This window comes from Saccostrea echinata, unplaced genomic scaffold (genome assembly GCF_033153115.1).
Source record: "Saccostrea echinata isolate AGI-Se365-2 ecotype Australia unplaced genomic scaffold, CSIRO_AGI_Sech_v1 ptg000023l, whole genome shotgun sequence".
Taxonomy (NCBI): domain Eukaryota; kingdom Metazoa; phylum Mollusca; class Bivalvia; order Ostreida; family Ostreidae; genus Saccostrea; species Saccostrea echinata.
The window spans coordinates 7822264-7843345 of record NW_026889772.1 but is presented as its reverse complement, the minus strand read 5'-3'; the positions used below and the strand labels follow the sequence as shown (position 1 = coordinate 7843345).

The 21082-nt window shown below is 34.1% G+C and overlaps 1 protein-coding gene across 1 annotated transcript in view; it reads left to right on the top strand.

Annotated features, from left to right (window-relative positions):
• The first annotated feature begins 397 nt into the window (after nt 1-397).
• The window catches only part of LOC133191143 (uncharacterized), a 59868-nt gene continuing 39183 nt past the window's right edge, over nt 398-21082 (top strand). Inside the window, exons 1-4 of the mRNA XM_061326852.1 lie at nt 398-833; nt 5397-5450; nt 5542-5710; nt 11973-12103. Of these exons, the coding sequence (XP_061182836.1) occupies nt 479-833; nt 5397-5450; nt 5542-5710; nt 11973-12103 (709 nt within the window). The 5' untranslated portion in view covers nt 398-478. The remainder of the gene's footprint in view (nt 834-5396; nt 5451-5541; nt 5711-11972; nt 12104-21082) is intronic.

The following is a 21082-nucleotide window of genomic DNA, read 5'->3' as shown; positions in this document are numbered from 1 at the left end:
AATATTAAATGCGCCGAAAATATTTGACTGTTGTTGCCATTTCATATAACAGCTGTGTAACACAACGTTAATTGTTACTGAAGATACACTTTATTGAACCTTTAGCAAGGATTGTATCTAACAATCATTTTGTGTCTATGCACTTCAATAAATCATTTAAGTAGACGTTATCACATCAGAAACAGCGAAAAGAAATATGTAATTAAATATTTACATCAAAGTATTGTCAGTTCCAAAAATGGAGCATCAATCACATTTTTATTGACAGAATAATTAATGCAATATGAGAACAAAACCCAACAAGCTACATGTTTAATTGTGATCGTGTGTTGATGAGGCTAAATCATCAGATCGGTTTTGTCAGTAGCGGAGGATGGATTTCTTGAGATCGTTTATAGTGCTTATCATCAGTGTAGGAGATAGCCTATCGGATTATGAGTTTTTGAGTCAAGAGCCTCTGATACAAACACTGCAACTAATGTACATAGAGCCTGTTAACGAGACAGTGGACTTTGTCAGATTTACTGCGGACGGTTTTTTTCCTGCGCTTCGTGGCAAAAGTTTAGGTACAGTGAAACTCGAAATTCCGAGACATCTGGGTAATATGACGGTTAGTAAAAAGCAACAATATGACCTTAAATCTAATTGCGAGGCGTATTTTACTTCGGCGTATGGAAAGGCAACAGAATTAGAGATGACAGACACTGACATTTCTCAACTGTTTGTGGATAGAACTCAAACAGGACTCAGTATCTGTACGTATGTGATCAACACTAATAACACGGGCGACTCGCTTGTTTATGGACTCCCAACTTTGATCATCTATTTGACTGGTAGGAAGATTTTTTTATCTATTCCAATCCAACATGTCGAAAAGATTCAAAGTTTCGCGTTGTATATTTAGTATTAAAGTATGAAAGAAAATGTTCGCTGGTTAAAACTGTAAATTAAACTTAACTCTGCAAGAAACTAAATGACGGATTTAATCTACGTAATCCGGGTACACACTGTATGTCTGAACATTTAGAGAGAGGGTAAAAATAAAAGACATGAATTTTAGATTTCTCAGATCAGTATAGAAGTACATGTTGAATTTTCTCAGATCAGTATAGAAGTACATGTTGAATACCAGGGTGTATCATCAGGAAAACACCTGTTTAGTTATTTCAATTGTTCTTATATATTGGTAGGCTTAATAAAGATTCTATAATACCGAGTGCATTAAATCAAATATAAAATATAATTATTTTAATTTTATTTGTATAAACTTGATTTTAAAATTAAATGACATATAACTGTTAAATTCAAAAGAATAAGGTTTTTCTCTCAAATGACAAGCAAATAATATAGATCATTAAAAATATTGCTCTTAGATGACAAGCAAATGATGATTTCCTCTCAAATGTACATGTATTACCTACATGAAAAAATATGCTTTTATATGTACATGTATATATAAGAAATGGATTTTTTTAAAAGCGATATTGGCTGAATATTTGAATTTTTACCACACTGGATTAATAGACTGCACGCAGGCTGTCCAGCGTTCTAAAATTCTTGAAAAAAATAGTTTCGCTAAAATTCCTGAAAAATGTTCAATTCTAAAGGAAATTCTATATATACATACATATACACACACACACACACACATAGTCTAGATTTTAGCCCACAACATGGAGTCTTAGTACATATATTTATGAAATTAAAGAGGGAAATTTTAAAAATGCTGACCCAAAGGGACTCAAGATAGCGTTGTGAACCATGGGCCTCTTGCTTAGATTATGCAATGAAAGGCATATGACCAGTGTCAAGATGCCCTTGCTGTACTAATGTCTTGCATTTGAAGTATTATTTGTGAAAAAAAAAATTCGCCCTATTTTTTTTGTCTCAGTGCCGGACAGCCTGATACTGCAATCAATAAATAATAAGGAACTATTACAATGCACCGGAATTTCTTTACTTGCCTTATTAACAAACTGTTGTATTTTTTCGCCTCCTGACAAGTTTGTCGATTTTGGGTGATACAATAGTTATACTGCTCTTCCTCCCCTTATATAGGTCTGGCACCAGGTTAAGATAACTCATAAATTGTCTATCTAGGTTATAGATTTACTATTCGGCAAATTTCCAATGCTAGCTTTACTCTAGCCATTACAATTTTGGGGATAATTGCAATGTTCATAAATAGTCTTTTATTTTTAACCTTACTTTACTGCTCCATATAACTGAAAAATATCAACTCTCGAGCGTAAATTACATATGTGAGTTCCATGAAGTAGTATTATTAATTATTCAGAAAAGCAAATGATGCATTTATTAATGGCTGAACAACGGGAGATAAGAATTTAATTAATATTAAGAATACTCTGCTTCACTAGCTAAGGGCTGAAGATATTGCCGGATTTTACATATATGGCTTTCCGGGTCTATTTATATACAAAAACCAGCAGGGAGAAACTTTCTTATCGAGTAAATATTGATTTATTTAAACTGAGTTTTTACGACTCTTTTATCGTGTATAATGAACGTAAAATTGAATGTTTTAAGTGTGTTTTCATATATGCTCCAAACATACTACTGCTTCTTAAATTAATGCATAAAACCTATGTAGAAAGAAGGGTTTGCTCTAGGGTTGTGGAGTAAGGAATTGATCCTTACATCGCGGGTTCGAATCCACTGTGATACTGAGACCGGTCCTTCGGATGAGACTGTATAAACCGAGGTTCGTGCTGGCATGAAAAAGATGAGAGTGCCAAGTTGGTGATAAGTTTCAGACGTAGTGGAAATTTTGCATACTTAACCAAGGTACAATGGTACATTGGATAAACGTGAAGAAAAGACAATGTTTAAAGAATAGCGATGTTTCTCACCAATAGTGGCAATATATCGTAGGAAAAGTGTGCAAAGCCACAATTGCAACTGTTATAAAAGTTCATTCTGTAGATATTTTAGTCACTGGTTTACGTTTCCAAACGAAAGGGGTGAATGTACATATTGAAATCAAAAATGGAAAAGAATAAAATTAAATTGTGAAATAACGGCATTTAAATCGTGGAATAATGGCATGACTTGTCGCGGAAAAGAATTTTTTTTGCTGAAAATTAAATTCCTCTCCATATGTACATGTAATAACAATTTAAAAGGATTTTTATTTACTTTTTTTGGTTTACCCTTATTCTAATTTCATTATAATAATTAAAAATGTAGATAATATTATAAAAGACAATATAATATTTTGATACTACAAAAATTGTAATCGTTTCGTTAGAATATGGAAATCTTTAGATACTAGGCCTTAGGATCTTTATTGTCGGATATTCCGAGAATTGGCAACAATTTAAAATCAGTGCCTGAAAATAAGAACAGGTACGGTATTTTTAAATCTTATGATTAGGTTTAATCACTACCGTTGGATTTTTTTTTCCTTGCAAACATTTAAACTCACTGTCTGCAAGCCTGCTAGCCACGTGTATTTAGATGATATCACTTAACAGTAGTACACACCTCAACACTGAATAAATTCAATGGTATCTGCACAAGATAATTGTAGCCAGAACAAAGATATTTATTTAATATTTCCATTTTTTTATCGTTTAAATAACTGTCATGATAAAGGATGACAAGTATCGACGATTTTTTGTTTTTATGTTTAAATTATTAAAATCATTCATACTTGGCATACCTCACCACATCTGGCGAGCTAATACTTTCCCCCCTAGCTCGTGAGCTGAAAGGTTTAATTTTGCAAACCAAGAAAGTAGAAAATGTCAATATCAATTTTATGTTCAGCAGAAAAAGTAACAACTTATTTGGAGAAGGAAACAACATAGACGAATAATGATTAATAAAAAAATTAAGACGAGTATGTACAAAGCTTTTTATCTAAATCAGTGAAAATAATAAGTATTGCAACATTCTCAAAACACATACTCAGTCATCTCATAAGAAGATACATGTATGTGATTAAATATGCCAATAAGTCTGAGGCTCGTTTGTAAGATTTTTACTGTTGTACGATTTTGCTATCTGTTTTCGTTCGTCATCGTGTCGTACATTAATAATTGAACATTTCCAGTTTCTTCTCTGGTACTGCTGAACCAACTTCAACCAATTTATGCATAAAGCATCCACGGGTGAAGGGATACAAAAATTGTAAATTTCATTGCCCCGCTCTTTGGGTCTGAGGGGTGGGACTAAAACCATTAGAATTTATGTAATCTTTAAAAATCTTTTTTCTTTCCTTCTGGACATCAACCAGTCAAACTGTTGGTATGATTATAATAGCTATTGAACCCTCTACCAAAATCGAGGATTTAAGGGCCCCAGGGCCAGGAGGCCTGGAGTTAGGGCGAAGCTGTATTGATCATATAGTGAAAATGTAAACATTCTGATGAGCAAGCTAAGGGTGCTTATTCCAAAATTGTCAAATTTATAGTCCTTGTGTCAGAGGTTCTGGTGTAAGGGCGGAGTTTTTTTCATTATATAGTGAAAATTCATTACTTAATTCTTTGAAATTCTTCTCCTTTGCCCCTGGATATTAACAAACATACAATTGCATGATTATATGGGATGAGATTGCCTCTTCGTTAATTATGAAATTCCTAGTTCCAGGGTCGGGGGTTTTGGTGTTCGGGCGGGGTTCTATTGGTCACAGAGTGATTCAGCAGAGAAACAATTTGTATGGTTACGATGAGCAAGGACGTCTCCTTCAAAATTGTGAAATTTAGCTCCTGGGTCTGGGGTTCTGGTATTAGGAGGATCTCTATTGATTATGTACTAAAATGCACTAATTCTCTGAAAATCTCTGCCCCTTGGATCGAGTCGTCCGCGTGGCGCAGTGGTTAGAGCGTTGGCTCAAAAGTCGCGGAGTAAGGAGATGTCCTTAAGTCTCGAACTCAAATCCACTGTGTGATTTGGAGACCGGTTCTCTGGATGGGACAGTATAAATCGAGGACTGTATAAATCGAGGTCGCTGTAGGTGCTGGCACGCAAAAGATCCCTCACTGCTCAAAGACCGTATGTGCCGAGTACTGTACTCTGAATTTGCAGCCCTCCACCTGCAAGTGGTGGCGTCTCAATATGAGTGAAGCTTTTTCGAAGTAACGTTAGAAAAGCACTCAAACAAATCTCTCCCCTGGGTTTTTAGCAAACAAACTTGATTAATTGGCAAGGTTGTCGCTCTATTTATCATAAAATGCAAATGCATAAATTCCTTAAACTTCCTTTTATTCTCTCCGAATTTTGAAAGAAATAAAAGGATTTTAATTATTTATAAACTTATTTTGATTTCACAATAAAGATTACGCTGCTTGATAACTAAAATGATTAATAATAAATAAATATTTTGATGATTTTAAAGCTTTTATGTTTTTTTAAAAACCATTTCCTCCCTCTAGATCCCATATGGTCAACATCAGCCTGCAAAAATGACACGGAATTTGTTTGTGACGGTAAGCAATTAAGTTATTTTGATATCTTAATTTCTCGAAAATACTTTCACAGATTGTTCATTTGTAAATGAAGTGTACATGATATTTGTAGGCTTTAACAGCTCTGCAGTAATTATGACCTCCTCAACTATACTTGGAAGTGGTAAATGCTGTAGAATGGACCTGAAAATCGATAATGTTATTGGGATCGTGAGGGCTTTTGTAAAAACCAACGGAACTGAAACCTTGCGCCAAGTAGCATTTAAAGAATTTTATACTAGGTAATAAATATTTTTTATAAATGCAATTTTTTGTTAGAAATTGAAGTTGTTGTTACGGACGATCAGTATTCTATTTATAATAAAAGCTTTTAATTCAGTTAAGGGCAGCAGTCATCGAATTCAAGACAAAACATAGAATATTTTTCACATACTTATGCATAGAAAATAGGCGGTTTTTATTCCTCGTTGAAATTATTAGATAGAAAGGCAGTCTAAGAGAACAAGGGTTGCACACATTTACCTTTCATTTTTAATTCTATTCTGAATGTCCTTAAAGATTGAACATTACATACTTCGTAATAAATGCAGGTTTTTGCATGTGCGATATGGGTGTTGCTAAAACGCGGAACAGAACGGAAAACGGAAAAAATGATTCCAGGTTAAATCATTAAAAATATAAAAATCATACCAGAAACGGTATACGTTATATAAATTTTACATATTTTATCCTTAATTATTAAAATACGAGTTGATTTAGTCATGTTCATTCTCTTATTCATGAAGATCTCTGTACATATAGACAAAGGGTACGGAAAACGGAACAGAAAATATCTAATGCCGTACATATATGATATGTATATTATATACATGTAACATGTTGTGGTAAAATACATGTATGGATGAGTGGGAAATTTTATTGAAGATCACTCTGATCAATATGAAAGGCAGATTATCGATATCCTTATGAACTGTATGAGCGAAAAATAAAAATTTCATAACTTTCAATGCATATGTACATGTATGCATGTACCTTAAGCGTGGATAACGTACATCTCTGCACACCCCCCTACCCAATACTAAAATATAAATAACAGCTCTAAATTTTCTCGAAAATATGTAATTTCCCCATCCATCTTTACGTTATTCTGTGCAATCAGTTTGCGCTGTTTTGAACAATTTGGTCATATACATCTATGCTATCTTTTTTAAATCCCCGTTTCAGGTCCATGTGGACTGCATCAACACTCCTGTAGTTGTGATAAACTTTTTAGAAAAAAAATCCTTAATGCCATTGATAATTGTCTCTAACACAAATGTATATATACTCTGTCTTTCTCTTTCTCTCCGCCTGTTTCAAAACAACATTGCCCCTTTCATCAATAATGATGATTTTGTCTTTGAACGAATAATCCATTTTTTAAATTCAAATAGGGATTAGTGATAAATGAGACATTCTGATAGATAATTGGGATGTGAATCTAATTAATGTGTATTTTATTGAGCATTGCATGTATATGCCACATGTTTTGAGGGGGAAAAATCATGAATAAATCACATTTTTACGATAATTTTTAATTGAATTTGAACTACATGTATTAGATAAAGAATACTGCTTCCTATGTCTGAATTATACCTGTTCATAATGAAAAACTTGACATCATATTTTCCGTTTCGTTCCGCTTTCCGTTCCGTTTTCCGTTCCGCGTATGAGCAACACCCTGTGCGATATGCCTGATGTCACAATATCCGTATCAGCTTCCAGGGCTGATACGGATCCTGCAGGGCTGATATGGATTTATATTACACCCCTTGTAGACACCCCTTGTAGATTAAACATTTAAAAAAGAGTAGTTGTGATAATACATCTAATTTTTAGGTCACCTGAGTCACTCAGGTGACTTATTGCTATCTGTTTTCGTCCGTCGTCGTGCGTCGTCCGTCGTGCGTCGTTTGTTAACATTTGAACATTTTCAGCTTCTTCTCTGAAACCGCTGAACCAATTTCAGCCAATTTTAGCATATGGCATCTATGTGTGAAGGGGAACAAAATTTTTGAATATCATGGTCCCTGCCCCCCTGGGGCCTGAGGGGTTGGGCTAAAACCACCAAAATTAATGCAATCTTTAAAAATCTTCTTCTTTACTCCTGGACATCAAGCAGTCAAACTGTTGGCATGATTGTAATAAGCATTGAGCCCTCTACCAAAGTTGTGAAATTCATGGCCCCAGGGTAAGGGGTTCTGGTGCTAGGGCGGGGCTATATAGATCATATAGTGAAAGTGCATTATTTTTTTGAAAATCTTCTTCTCTACTCCTGGGTATTATTGGAACAAATTGAATACATAGTTATGATAAGTAAGGGTGACTCTACCAAAATTGTGAAATTCATGGCCCCAGGGTCAGGGGTTCTGTTGCTAGGGTGGGGTTATATAAATCATATAGTGAAAGTGCATTATTTCTTTGAAAATCTTCTTCTCTACTCCTGGGTATTATTGAAACAAATTAAATACATAGTTATGATAAGCAAGAGTAACTCTACCAAAATTGTGAAATTCATAGCCCCAGGGTCAGGGGTTCTGTTGCTAGGTGGGGAGGGGGGGCTATATAGATCATATAGTGAAAGTGCATTATTTCTTTGAAAATCTTCCTCTATACTTCTGGGTATTGTTTAAACAAATTAAATACATAATTATGTTAAGCAAGAGTGATTCTACCGAAATTCCGAAATTGTGAAATTCATGGCCCCAGGGTAAGGGGTTCTGGTGCTGAGGGGGGGGGGGGGGCTATATAGATCATATAGTGAAAGTGCATTATTTCTTTGAAAATCTTCTTTTCTACTCCTGGGTATTATTGAATACATAGTTATGATAAGCAAGGGTGACTCTACCAAAATTGTGAAATTCATGGCCCCAGGGTCAGGGGTTCTGGTGCTAGGGTGGGGCTATACAGATCATATAGTGAAAGTGCATTATTTCTTTGAAAATCTTCTTCTCTACTCCTGGGTATTATTGAAACAAATTGAATACATAGTTATGATAAGCAAGGGTGACTCTATCAAAATTGTGAAATGCATGGCCCCAGGGTCAGGGGTTCTGGTGCTAGGTGGGGCTATACAGATCATATAGTGAAAGTGCATTATTTCTTTGAAAATCTTCTTCTCTACTCCTGGGTATTATTGAAACAAATTAAATACATAGTTATGATAAGCAAGAGTGACTCTACCAAAATTGTGAAATTCATGCCCCCAGGGTCAGGGGTTCTGGTGCGGGGGGGGGGGGGCTATATAGATCATATAGTGAAAGTGCATTATTTCTTTGAAAATCTTCTTCTCTACACCTGGGTATTATTGAAACAAATTGAACACATAGTTATGATAAGCAAGGGTGACTCTACCAAAATTGTGAAATTCATAGCCCCAGGGTCAGGGGTTCTGGTGCTAGGGCGGGGTTATATAGATCATATAGTGAAAGTGCATTATTTCTTTGAAAATCTTCTTCTCTACTCCTGGGTATTATTGAAACAAATCAAATACATAGTTATGATAAGCGAGGATGACTCTACCAAAATTGTGAAATTCATGGCCCCAGGGCTAGGGGATCTGGTGCTAGGGCGGGGCTATACAGATCATATAGTGAATGTGCATTATTTTTTGAAAATCTTCTTCTCTTCTCCTGGGTATTATTGAAACTAATTAAATACATAGTTATGATATTAGGAACGGTGACTCTTCCAAAATAGTGATTTTCATGACCCTTGAATCAGGGGTTCTGATGTTAGGGCCGGGCTCTATTTATTATATAGTGAAAATGCATTAATGCTTTAAAAATCTTGTTCTCTGCTCCTGGGTATTTTTGAAACAAACTAAGTACATTGTTATGATAAGCAATGATGCCTCTTCCAAAATTGTGAAATTCATGGCCCCAGGGACAGGGGTTCTGGTTCTAGGGTGGGGCTATTATAGATCCTGTAGTGAAGGTGAATTTTTTCTTCGAAAATCTTCTTCTCTGCCCCTGGGTACTATTTAGATAAACTAAATACATTGTTATGATACACAAGGATGCCTCTTCCAAAATTGTGAATTTCATGGTCCCAGGGTTAAGGGTTCTAGTGAAAAGGTTGGGGGGGGGGACTCTATTGATTATATAGTGAAAAAGCAAAATTTCTTTGAAAATATTCTTTTCTGCTTCTGGTTAAAAAGCAAAGAAGCTAAGTATATAGTTATGATGAGCAAGAGTGCTTCTTCCAGAGTAGTGAATTGCATGACCCGGGTCAGATGTGCTGGTGTAAGGGTGGGGCTCTTGATAATATAGTGAAAATGCATTAATTCTATTAAATAATCCTGTCTGCCCCTTAGTGTTAAGCAGAAAAACAAAGTGATTACTTATGATGAGCAAACTTCTGGTCCCAGGGTGAGAGACTCTAGTGTTTCTTGGTGGGGAGGGGGGGGGGCTCTATTGATAATATAGTGAATCTGAAGTAAAACTTCATTATTTCTTTAAAAATTTTCTCTGCACTTGGGCATATCAGAGGCAAAAGATTAAAAGTTTTAAAAAGGAAGGGTATTTTTACCAGATTTTGAACATCTGGACCATTTGTTCAAGTGTTCTAGTCCTGGCCAGGGCTCTATTAATTTGTATGCTACTGAGAGGAGTTATTCCCCTTTGCCATTTACTTTTGATAATTAATCACTGTAAACAATGTACTTGAAAGGTTAATAGAATAAGAGAATTAAGCAAGAATTTTTATTGTATAATACAAAAAGTATTTTCATAGTTTTAATGATCAGATAGACTTGTAAGTAATAGATAAATAAAAATGGAACAAAAATAACTTGTCTTATTAAATGTTTATCAAAGACCAAGAGAGGCCAATGTAAGAGATTTGAACAAGAAATTATAATAGTACAGAAGCACTGATAGGTTTTTAATACACTGTATAGTGATAGTGGTAAATGGGGAACAGATTAGAACCTAATTCATAAACTATCAGTGAATAATTATTTTGTTGATCCTGATCACCCTATTTTTCTTGCTTTTGGGCAACAAAGCTTTACCTTTCAGTTCATTTTATACTCTATGGATCCTCTAAATTGTTGTATTATACTCAGGTGACCGTTAAGGCCCTTGGGCCTCTTGTTTTTTTAAATTCTCAGGAAAAAAATGTGTATTTACATGTAATTTTACTGGAATTTGATATCGTAAGGTAGTCTTTGATTATTTATTTGTACTTGCTTGAGTAGATGTATGCTGTATGTTATTACTAAGTATGTAATATACATAATATAACATACCCTTTTCCATATCACATCCTGTATCAGCCCTCGGGCTTTTGGCCCTCTGGCAGATATTGGTGATTTGGGCTGATATATAGGGTGTGTTATGGAAAAGGGTATCTATTATTCTCTATTTAATGTCTTACGCCGAATCGGCATTATCTCAGAGACGAGAAAATCGGAGAAATGTAATAATATACAATTATTGCTGTTTTGAGGTCAATAAGATGATTTAGCAACCTGAGGAGTACAATATTCACCGATCCCAAAGGGCGAGGTGAATATTATACTTTGAAGGTGGCTAAATCATCGTATTGACCTCAAAAACAGCAATAATTGTTTTATTATATGATTCAATGATACAAACTGTCTCATTAAGCAGTTCATGCCATTGCACCATCTTACTTGACGTTTACATTTGCTGAAGTCCTAGCCAAATGCAATGAGGGAGACAGGGTTAAATAAACATTACCAGTCATATTATTTTGATTTTTAAAAATCTACTTTAGTTGCTATGGAAAAAAAAGACATTTTATCAGGCCCTTTTAAAGAATCAATTTTTTTTTGGGGGGGGGGGGGGCATTTTCAGGGAAAACTGACAACTGAAAAAAAATCTTTGATAAGCTCTTTAGCTCTCACGAAAAGAGAATTCCCTTAACTTCAAATTTTGTTTTGGGGCTGGAGTTAGGTTAGAGATGGGAGATTAAGGTCCGTTAGGGGGGACCAGCCTTTCAATGAATATTTTTAGTGTAAATTAAACGTAAAAATTTGCATTCAGAAAAAAAGTGTTTTGGATGGGGGATGGGGACATCCCCCTGCACCCCCCCCCCCCAACCACCCCCACCCCAAATTATATATTTCCTTATGTTATGTTCACCTGAGTGGAAGTCGGTAGCAAGTGAAATAGCTTTGCAAAGCTATTTGTATCAATTTGGAATTTCCCAATCTATTTTTAGACCAGTGCAGAGAAAATAGATCTTTATATTCATCTGGAAGGTCACGTGCAGGTGAATATTTCTACATTGTTGGATCTCAGCCAATCAGAGATCAGAATTATTCAATCATATAATAATAATTAATATTTCTAAAACAAAAATATCATCATGTTCTTCATTACAGTAGTTCATTATGCATGTATTCAATACAGTGAACAAATGTGTTCTTTGATATACTTTTCATGATATTTCATGTCAACAGCTTCATTATACCTTGCATTGCCAAAGGTACACTTAAGTCCAGCTTCTGGAAAGTATATTTCCCACTTATTGCAGAAGTTATGGCACAAAGAAATTCTCTTTCATCGGAAGAAGAAGTTACAATTTTAAGATCATTGTCGTCTACGATGCAAATGCTTCAACTAGTTTAAGGATTGTTTGGAAGAATTGCGTGGCCATTGAGAGAGGTATTTTTGAACTATATCAATTTAAATTCGAATGAGACAAGATAATTGCAGTTGCAATCGCAAAACTACTTGCGAAGCATACTGGGGGAAAACTAATCGTTAAACCAGGGAAATGAAGTAAAATGACAAAATGGAAAAAGGTTAAGATTTATATTGCATCGAAAAATTATCCTGTAATGATTCACGAGAGAATTTTAGACGAACATTAGAGATAACTCAATAAAATCTTAATTATTTTTACGAAACCTACGTCAAGTTAAATTAACGAGAGCTATGTGAAAAATAACCGATTTCTAAAACACCAGAAAGATTTTTGATGTAACATGAATTGTCAGAAGGCATTAGAACTTTGCTGGGTAGGTTAATTTTAATTTTTGAAAGTAAAAATCCCTACTACATTATTATAATAAAGATCATATGAATTCAGATCGAAAAACGTGCCAGAAATACAGCCACCAAACACCGCAAAACTACTCTTGGCCTCGGAAAAAATATTGTGTTATTGTGTCGCCGGAACAGATAAAGGAAACAACGAGATCGCTTTACCTGGCCCCGGGGTCATGAGACAGACTTAGACTTAAAGCTGACCGCTATTCATCTATGTTTGTCCGCCTTTTACTGAATGCATTTTTCGTTACCTGTACAGACCCCATATATATACCGTTCACTTGGTCACAGCGCAGTGCACAGGAAATTCGGCCTATTTCTTTATTATCTTTTTTTCTTGACAAAAATATTCTAACGATGTTTCAATAAGAATTAGATATCTATGTTTATTTTTGTTAAAGCTCATATTATTTCAAACAAGAATTCCTTTTAAAGGAATGATCGGAATGGGATCATAAAGTCAGCTTTATGAAATGTCTTGAAATAAGTTAGTAACTTTTTCCTTTTAATTAACTTAAATTAATATTTTTTTCTATGAGTATGTATGTATATATATAATTATTTTTAATTTCACAGTATTTCTCAACTGAGTACGGCGTGTAAAGGGTAGCCATATTAACATGCTTTTCTTAATTTACCAAATTCAAATAATAGAACAAATTTTAAGAGGGCATTGTTGTTATATGAAAAAATATGACCCGTGCAGTATGCTACCTTTAAAAAAGTTTTTTTTTCTTCGGAAAAACATTGAAAAATGTAATGTGGACTTTTTTTAATGGGATAAGAGACATGAAATCAAACATGCTAAACCTTTGAAAAGAAAAATTACTCTGAAGATAAATTAACTTTCATTTTTTTTCCAGAGTTCTTAATTAAAGTTGCAATGAAATAAAACTTTAGTATTCATGAATGCACCTTGTCAATTTTGTAAACGATTTTGTTAACAGGATCATAAATTATGTTCAGGAAGATTTCCCCTAGGATTGAAAAGGGGGGGGGGCTAAACGAACCAAAAAAAAAAAAAGTTTGGGGACAAAGCCCCAATTTTCAATGATATATTATGTCTATCTTTGCAAAAAACGGGGCTACCCCCCCCCCCCCCCCGCCATCCCCGGTTCCGACGTCTATTTCTCCAGCAAAGTTACTGCTAAGAAAATAGTTTGAATAACCTTGTACGTAATTTGCTCAATGAATGTTTTCCACTAAACTCCAAACGAATTATGAACCGTGTGAAAATCAATCGACACATTCTCTAATTAGGGATAGCGTCGACGTAATCGTAGGTACATGTAGATTGGGGGCAATTATGTGATTTCCTGTAATGTAATAGCGAATTGATGTGTCAAGCACTTTTTTTTTAAATCATCATAACGGAAAAATTCAAATTTCTTCCAAACTGAAAACATGAAACTATTGGAAACTTCTTTATAAAAGATGTCCACAATGCTATAAATAGAAAAAGATACATGTGCGTCGCGCTTTCTTGATTCGATTTGACTTGAATATTTTCGTTGCTTTCCGAAACACCAATGAACTCTTGAGAGAAGTGTACATCCGAATGAAATTCTTATGCATGTAAGAATAATGTAAGTGTATTCACCATGTAACTGAATAAACGTCTGCATCCCAAGGTAAATGCTTTACAATAATGTTTGTTAGTACTTCAAAAGTTCTAAAAAAAATTATTTGAAGCTGTCAGTCATTAGTAAAAAAAGTTGTGCGTGGTGTAATATGTGCGCAGATATTTAAATTTGCCGGATGCCGCATATGAAATCAACTGGGATCGGCCGAAGCCGATCTCAGTAATTGGCAAGTGTGCAATGGGGGGGGGGGGGATCTGAAAAAATGAACAAAAGCCATTCCAGACGGCATTTTTAAAAAACACTGATATAAATTTGATATCAACAGAAAATGGGAAATACAGGGTTAGGGTTAGGGTTATGTATAAGTAAATTGAAGCTAAAGATAGTTGTTTCCATCATTCGGTTTCTGTAATATTAGATTAAAATGGGTAGGATTAAGAACATTGACAAAGGAAATTCGGACAGGAGTATATAGCAAGTTCATTTCCCAATCTCTCATTGTGTATTTTATTGTCTCCATTACATTCCATGACTCAAAGAATTTAATTACTTGTTGTATTTTGCCAAGAAAAAAATCTTAGACATAGTGCAAAATTTTGGGGGATTTTTCCTAATTTTTTTTTTTTTGTTGAGAAATCCTCATTAGGCTATTGGCATGAAAAACAGATCACTATCTTTATATTTGAAAGTGAAAATTAGCACGTTCAACCATAGGTCTGCAATGGTCAATGGGTGGTCTTTCATATTACATCAGTGGAATTATTTTGCCATCTGAGTAAAGGTCATCCTTAAGTTCAAATTTTAATGAATATTATAATATTATAATGAATTTAATGCATATTAACCTCTGAAATAAACATAATATGCAGACAACAGGTGTTTTATGATACAGAGGTGAATAGCATTTTTGTTTTGGTCTGTGTAACTTCTAAATAATTTTAGCGCAAAAACTGAAGTTTCATGATCCAGGAGCTTGGTGTCTACTGATATCTGGATGTCACTCTTTCTCTCCTTTTTATGTACAGTTAAGCAGAAGGACTTTTCTATAACAGGCTCATGACCTTTTCATACCTAATAAAATATTTTGAAGCAGATAGTTTTATCTTTTAATACGTACATGTATTTGATTTGAATCTTTATTGGTCATCAATTAGGGACCAAGTCTAGCCTGATCTTTTGTCACGCATGCTCAAAATAGAAAATGGGTCAGGTGATTGTTTTGTCTAACCTGAAGTGTTTCAGTAGTCTTCTGTTGAGAAAGCAGCTCAGATGATGGTTATCTCAAGTGATTTTTATAGCGTCTATATCAGTCACCAAACATTCGTTCAAAGTCATAAATAAAAACATGTATGTGTTTGTTTTATGTTGTTTGATGTCCCATTCGAGAGTTCATAACCACTTGAGAGACGTCATCAGTCTTGTAAAGTGCCTAAAATTTGACCCATGCATGCTGCTTACGCCATAGCTATGAGGATTCTTTACCTTGCAAACGCATACCGTGACACTTGACCTCCGTTTTCAAGGTCATGTCATCAGGACTCGTGATTACGGGTCGCTTGAACACAGTTCCTATGTTAAACGTCTGTTTTAACACAGCACTGAGAAAAAAAAATCAAAACAGGGCCTCTTATAAGAACTAGGCTACCACAATCACTTGTACTTGAGTGAAGTACTTCTTTCTGAGTGTTTATTATATAATATTACACCATCTCACATGTGGTAAATATGCTTGGGTGACCTATATATTTCAATAGACGCGTTGTATATGTAGCTGATTGCTGGTTAATTTATTCTTAAAGCAACCATGAACTAGATACAAAAACCAGAAGTCTCTAATGAGACTGTAGCTCTACTGGTTGTACTTATAAAGGAAGATAAAAGTAGCACTTGGACTTGAAACTTTGCAACAGCAATAAATAGAATAATGATCCTTGGTTTAGTCTCTTTTTGTGGCAAGATTGATTGCAATCAGACTAAAACTGTAGGAGGAGTAGCCTTTTAAAACAATTTTACAGAAAGTTCGATTTAAGTAACCAAGGCAACATCATTCAACAAAATCAATAAAACCAATAACAACAATAATGCATCTCAGTGTAGTCTACTTCTATGCCAAGTTATACTGAAATCAGACAAAAAGTGTAGGAGGAGTAGCGTTTTGAAAGTATTTCAAGGAATTTTCTATTTTTAGTAACAATGGCAACAATGTTCATCGAAATCCAAAACTGGTAGAGAGAATTATGTGTAGTCTACTTGTGTGCCAAGTTATACTGAAATCAGACCAAAACTGTAGGAGGAGTAGCATTTTGAAAGTATTTCAAGAAAATTTCTATTTTTAGTAACCATGGCAACACCATTCATCGAATTCAAAAACCGATATAAAGAATGATGTATCTTAGTGTAGGCTCCTTGTGTGCCAAGTTATATTGAAGTCAGACCAAAACCGTAGGAGGAGTAGCGTTTTGAAAGTATTTCCTAACAATCTCTATTTTTAGTAACCTTGGCAACATTGAAATCAAAAACCGATACACAGAATTATGTATCTTAGTATAGTCTACTTATGTGCCAAGTTATGTTGAAATCGGACCAAAACTGTAGGAGGAGTAGCGTTTTGAAAAATTGTTTACAGACGGACAGACAGACAGACGGACGGACGACGGACACCTTACTATCGCATAAGCTCTTCTAGTCTCTGACCAGTAGAGCTAATGAGGAAAAGAGACAATGCATACTGGTTATATTGCTAGTCTTCTTGCTTCGGTAGTCTTTCGATTAAAAAATAATTTAAATCCAGGTCATTTAAACTTAAAAATTGCTAAGTATTAAAAATGTTTCTGATTACATGTAGTAGTCCCTTCGAAGTTAATAGTTATGCAGGTAACTTCTTTAAAAATGTTGTATCAAGGTTACATGCATTTTTTTCCCCATTAAATATAGCTTTATACCAAATTAATATTAATGGCACAGATATGCAGTAATGGCATAGATATGCAATTAAGTATGGCACACAACCAGACTTAACAGTGCATTTCACAGTAGAAAAATGAATGTAAAAAAAAAAGAAGAAGTAAATCCATTCGTCCCTTGGGAGTAATGAGTGGACATGCATCCAGTAATTAAGTACCAGTCCACATAAAAATCAGACAAAGGGTGATATATGAGGGTTCTCAGAATTTGATGATTTTCCACACATAGATTTGTTTTGAACTATGAACAATGTATGTAAAATGAAAAATGTTTTGAGTCATGGTTACCATGGAAACCCGGCCAAAGAAATTTCCTTAGCAACCGGCAATTTTTTCCATGTTGATGGACAAAAATTCACCTATCTTTAAGGCTTAAAATAAAATTTTAATACCATGAAAATTATTCTCAATTACTGGTGTAATAAAGATACACATTTAAAGTGTTTTAATAATGCAATGAAAGAAATTTAGGTCTTAAGTTAGTTCTGTGCTAGCCATTGGAAGGTACACATGTTTTGCAATTTCTGCTGATTCAGCATTTTTCGTGATTTTGGCAATATTCAAGGCCAAATTTAAAAAAAGGCCAGATTAATACAGCTGTTGCGTGTATTTCACATAAAAGCAGATGAATTTCTCTTTCAGAATTTGAAGTCAAATCCATGGGCCTTTTTGAAAATTGAATCTGTTGCCTAGCAACAAATATGGGCATTTTGATACATAAAATGAGAAACAATGTAAAAAGTTTACGGAAAAATCAAATGAATTGTTATCTACAAAAACGAAAAACAAATCTTAAAATAGTAGTATTAAATTTGGACTTCCTAGCAAATTATTGAATATTGTATAATTATTTATCTCCATAGCAACAACAGGTTCTCCATAGCAACGGGCAAAGAAAGTTAATTTTGATATGTATTCATGTAATCTTATTAATATTTATTCAAATTAAGTCAGAAAAATGTCGTTGAGCAAAATTGACAATGAATGTTGGTCTTATTAAAGTTTATTTTTGGTATACTTAATCAACCCATGGCAACTATTACCAGTACATGACAACCAATGTGCACTATGCCTCCTGTAAGACAGATTTGACTTTGGGATGATATTGTTTGTGATGGAAATGAATATTCAATTAATGTGTTGATGATTGTATGTGTTGAGAGAGCGGAAAGAATATAAAATGTTCTATCAGTTGTGGTCATGGCAACATGCAATCTCCTAATAATTAAGCCATGGCAATATGCAATCCCCTTAGCAACTAAACATAAAAATTCATAATTCACCGAAAAAACATTCCAGTTCAAAGTAGGTATGAATGATGTCGAATGGAATGTAAAACAAATTCTGCAATACAGACAACTAAAGCATGTAGCAGGTCTTTTCAAAGTATTTTATTGCTTTATACACCTTAAGTAACAACACTTGAAAAGTTAAGAAGAATTAATTTCATTAAGAATGAATGTAACAACAAATCTCTTTTTTTTTTACTCCCACTTCGACCAGTGCATGTACCATTTTAGCCCTCTGTGTAAATTCAGAAGTGTAACTTATTAAAGCTCTCTAAAATGAATTGATCAAGATTCCTCAAATTACTGATACAAAGAAGATCGGCGAACAAGGCAAGCGAAGTGCCTATAGTGTAACAAACATAAAGGTGAAAAATTAAATCTCAATTACAAAATTTTCTTTGATATATCATCTAACATTAAAGTATACTTTATGTAAAATTTCCACAATTTGCAAAAATCTCACGAAGATTGAAATTATTTGCCTATGAAATAGCATACACACACACTAAAGATGGCAAAACGATCATTTTCTCATACTATAACACATTTTTTTGATATGAGTGGGTCATCGCTCCATTTTATTGAAAGGTTACCGTCAAAGTTTGCATAAAAATATACATTTTTGGTAAACAAAGACAAGGAGCAAAGACCCACTATACCTTAAAAATACACTTTTATGACACAACATTCGCATCCTCTAAGAAATACTTTAAGTCCATTTAGTCAAGGGTCATATCACAAACATGATTTAAATGCCACTATTTATCAGGAGTTGTATAGCGTAGTGGTTAGCGCGTTGGTATCAAAGGAAAATGATACTCAGGATTTTTATTGCTAGGGGGTTCGATCCCCATGAATACCCCATTAATTTTTAATAACAGTATAATTTTTGCCGGGAAAATTTTCCTCGGAAAAGTTTTATCATAATTTCAGGAATTTCAATAAAAAGAAATTTACTAATACTAATTTCACAAATTGAATTTGGTTTTTTACATATCTGAAGCTATAGGCATTCTGCACGCCTTGTTCACCTACTCCTTACATCTATCTCTGATCTGTTACCAAAATAAGGATGTATTCCATAAATAATGTTTTTCATGTAACTTGTACACACATATTAGTGTGTATTGTGGATTAACTCCAAGACATGTGCACGATATTATGGGCATAGTTTCAATGGCTGCATTTCATCTCCGGAATTTTTTGAAATTTTCATCTTTTATTTCCAACATTTTAAAGTTTTTATCTCCGACATTTTTTCAAGTAGTACTTTTCTGCAATGAAAGCAGGATTGAAGACTTCACTTATGAAAAATTTTAATCAATAAATCATGGAGAAATCATTGAAATCCAAATAATGAGTTTTGCTTGAAGCCAAAATAATGATTAAAAAGATTCCCTGAGACACATGTAAGTATTGTGAACTTTCGTCATCTCCTTTTTTTAAATGTTCAGATTTACGTTTGAAATCAGATATGCTAGGATATAAATTATAAGGCATACAGAAACCAGTCGACGTAAAAACAGGCCCATAGGAAGCAATTTCAGTTGAGGGGGGTGGGGGGCAACCAAACACTTTCATTTGGGAGGCACTATCAACTACCAAAAATTCTTTGGCAAAAAAGGTCATCAGACTTTATTATTGAGAAGGCACAAACATATTGTAGCGAAGTTTTCTATAGTATTCTATATATTGGCAAAATTATTGGGGGGGGGGGGCACGGGCCCCCGTGCTCCCCCGGTTCCTATGGCCATGAAAAAACCATCATCGTTGAAGAGATTCTCTGAAGACAGAAGAATGTTTTTATGTTTTTAAAAACAAAGACATCACATATGCATGTACATGCAGCACAGGGAAAAATGCTATAAATCTTAATGCTACCTGTATAAATGTATTGTATTATATGTTTTTATTTATATTTTGAAAACGTAGTTTGAAATTAATTCTTTAAAAATTCTATTTCCACCTATTTGGCTAACATAAAATTGCCAGAAAGATATCCTGCAAATATTCTGGAAATACAAAAAATTGTCGGAAATGAAAAAAAAAGTTGTCGTAAATGAAATTAAAAAATGTCGGAAATGCTATGCAATATACCGGAAATGAAATGCAGTGAAAGAAAAGGTAGAGATTAAGTGAGCAAGCACATAAAATTATACTCTATACACCTAATAAAACCCTTAACCCTGGTAATGTTGATCTAGCATATATTGTGTTCATTTGAGATAATTTCTGTTTTTCAAAAGATCAGATATAAGCTTGTATCTTTTACTTGTTGTTAAGAAGCTGACATATACAGTGAAAACTGTCTAATCCGACACCTGTGCAATCCGTCACACTGTGGATTCCGACATTAAATTTCATTCCCATTTTACTATTTTCGTTTTATTTTTCACACTGTGCAATCCGACTTCCTGTCTAATCTGACACAAAATTTGTCTCCCAGTGTATGTCGGATTAGACAGGTTTCACTGTACTTTTTTGTCTCTGTGTAAATCCAAGTTATTTCATATCATGGTCTTAAGAATTGGATGAGGTTTAAAGGGGGGGAGGGACAAGTGGAAAAAACAACCTCGAATTTGTTACATGTACGTAGGCGTCTATGATAACCCATTTTAAGAAACATTTGAATAAATGTAGGGAGACTTTTTTACAATGGAGTATGCAACTGATCTTCATTGAATGTAAAGATATTAAAATATACCACAGAAGGAACAATCAACTATGTTTATTAAATATTTACATAAATTATAAAAT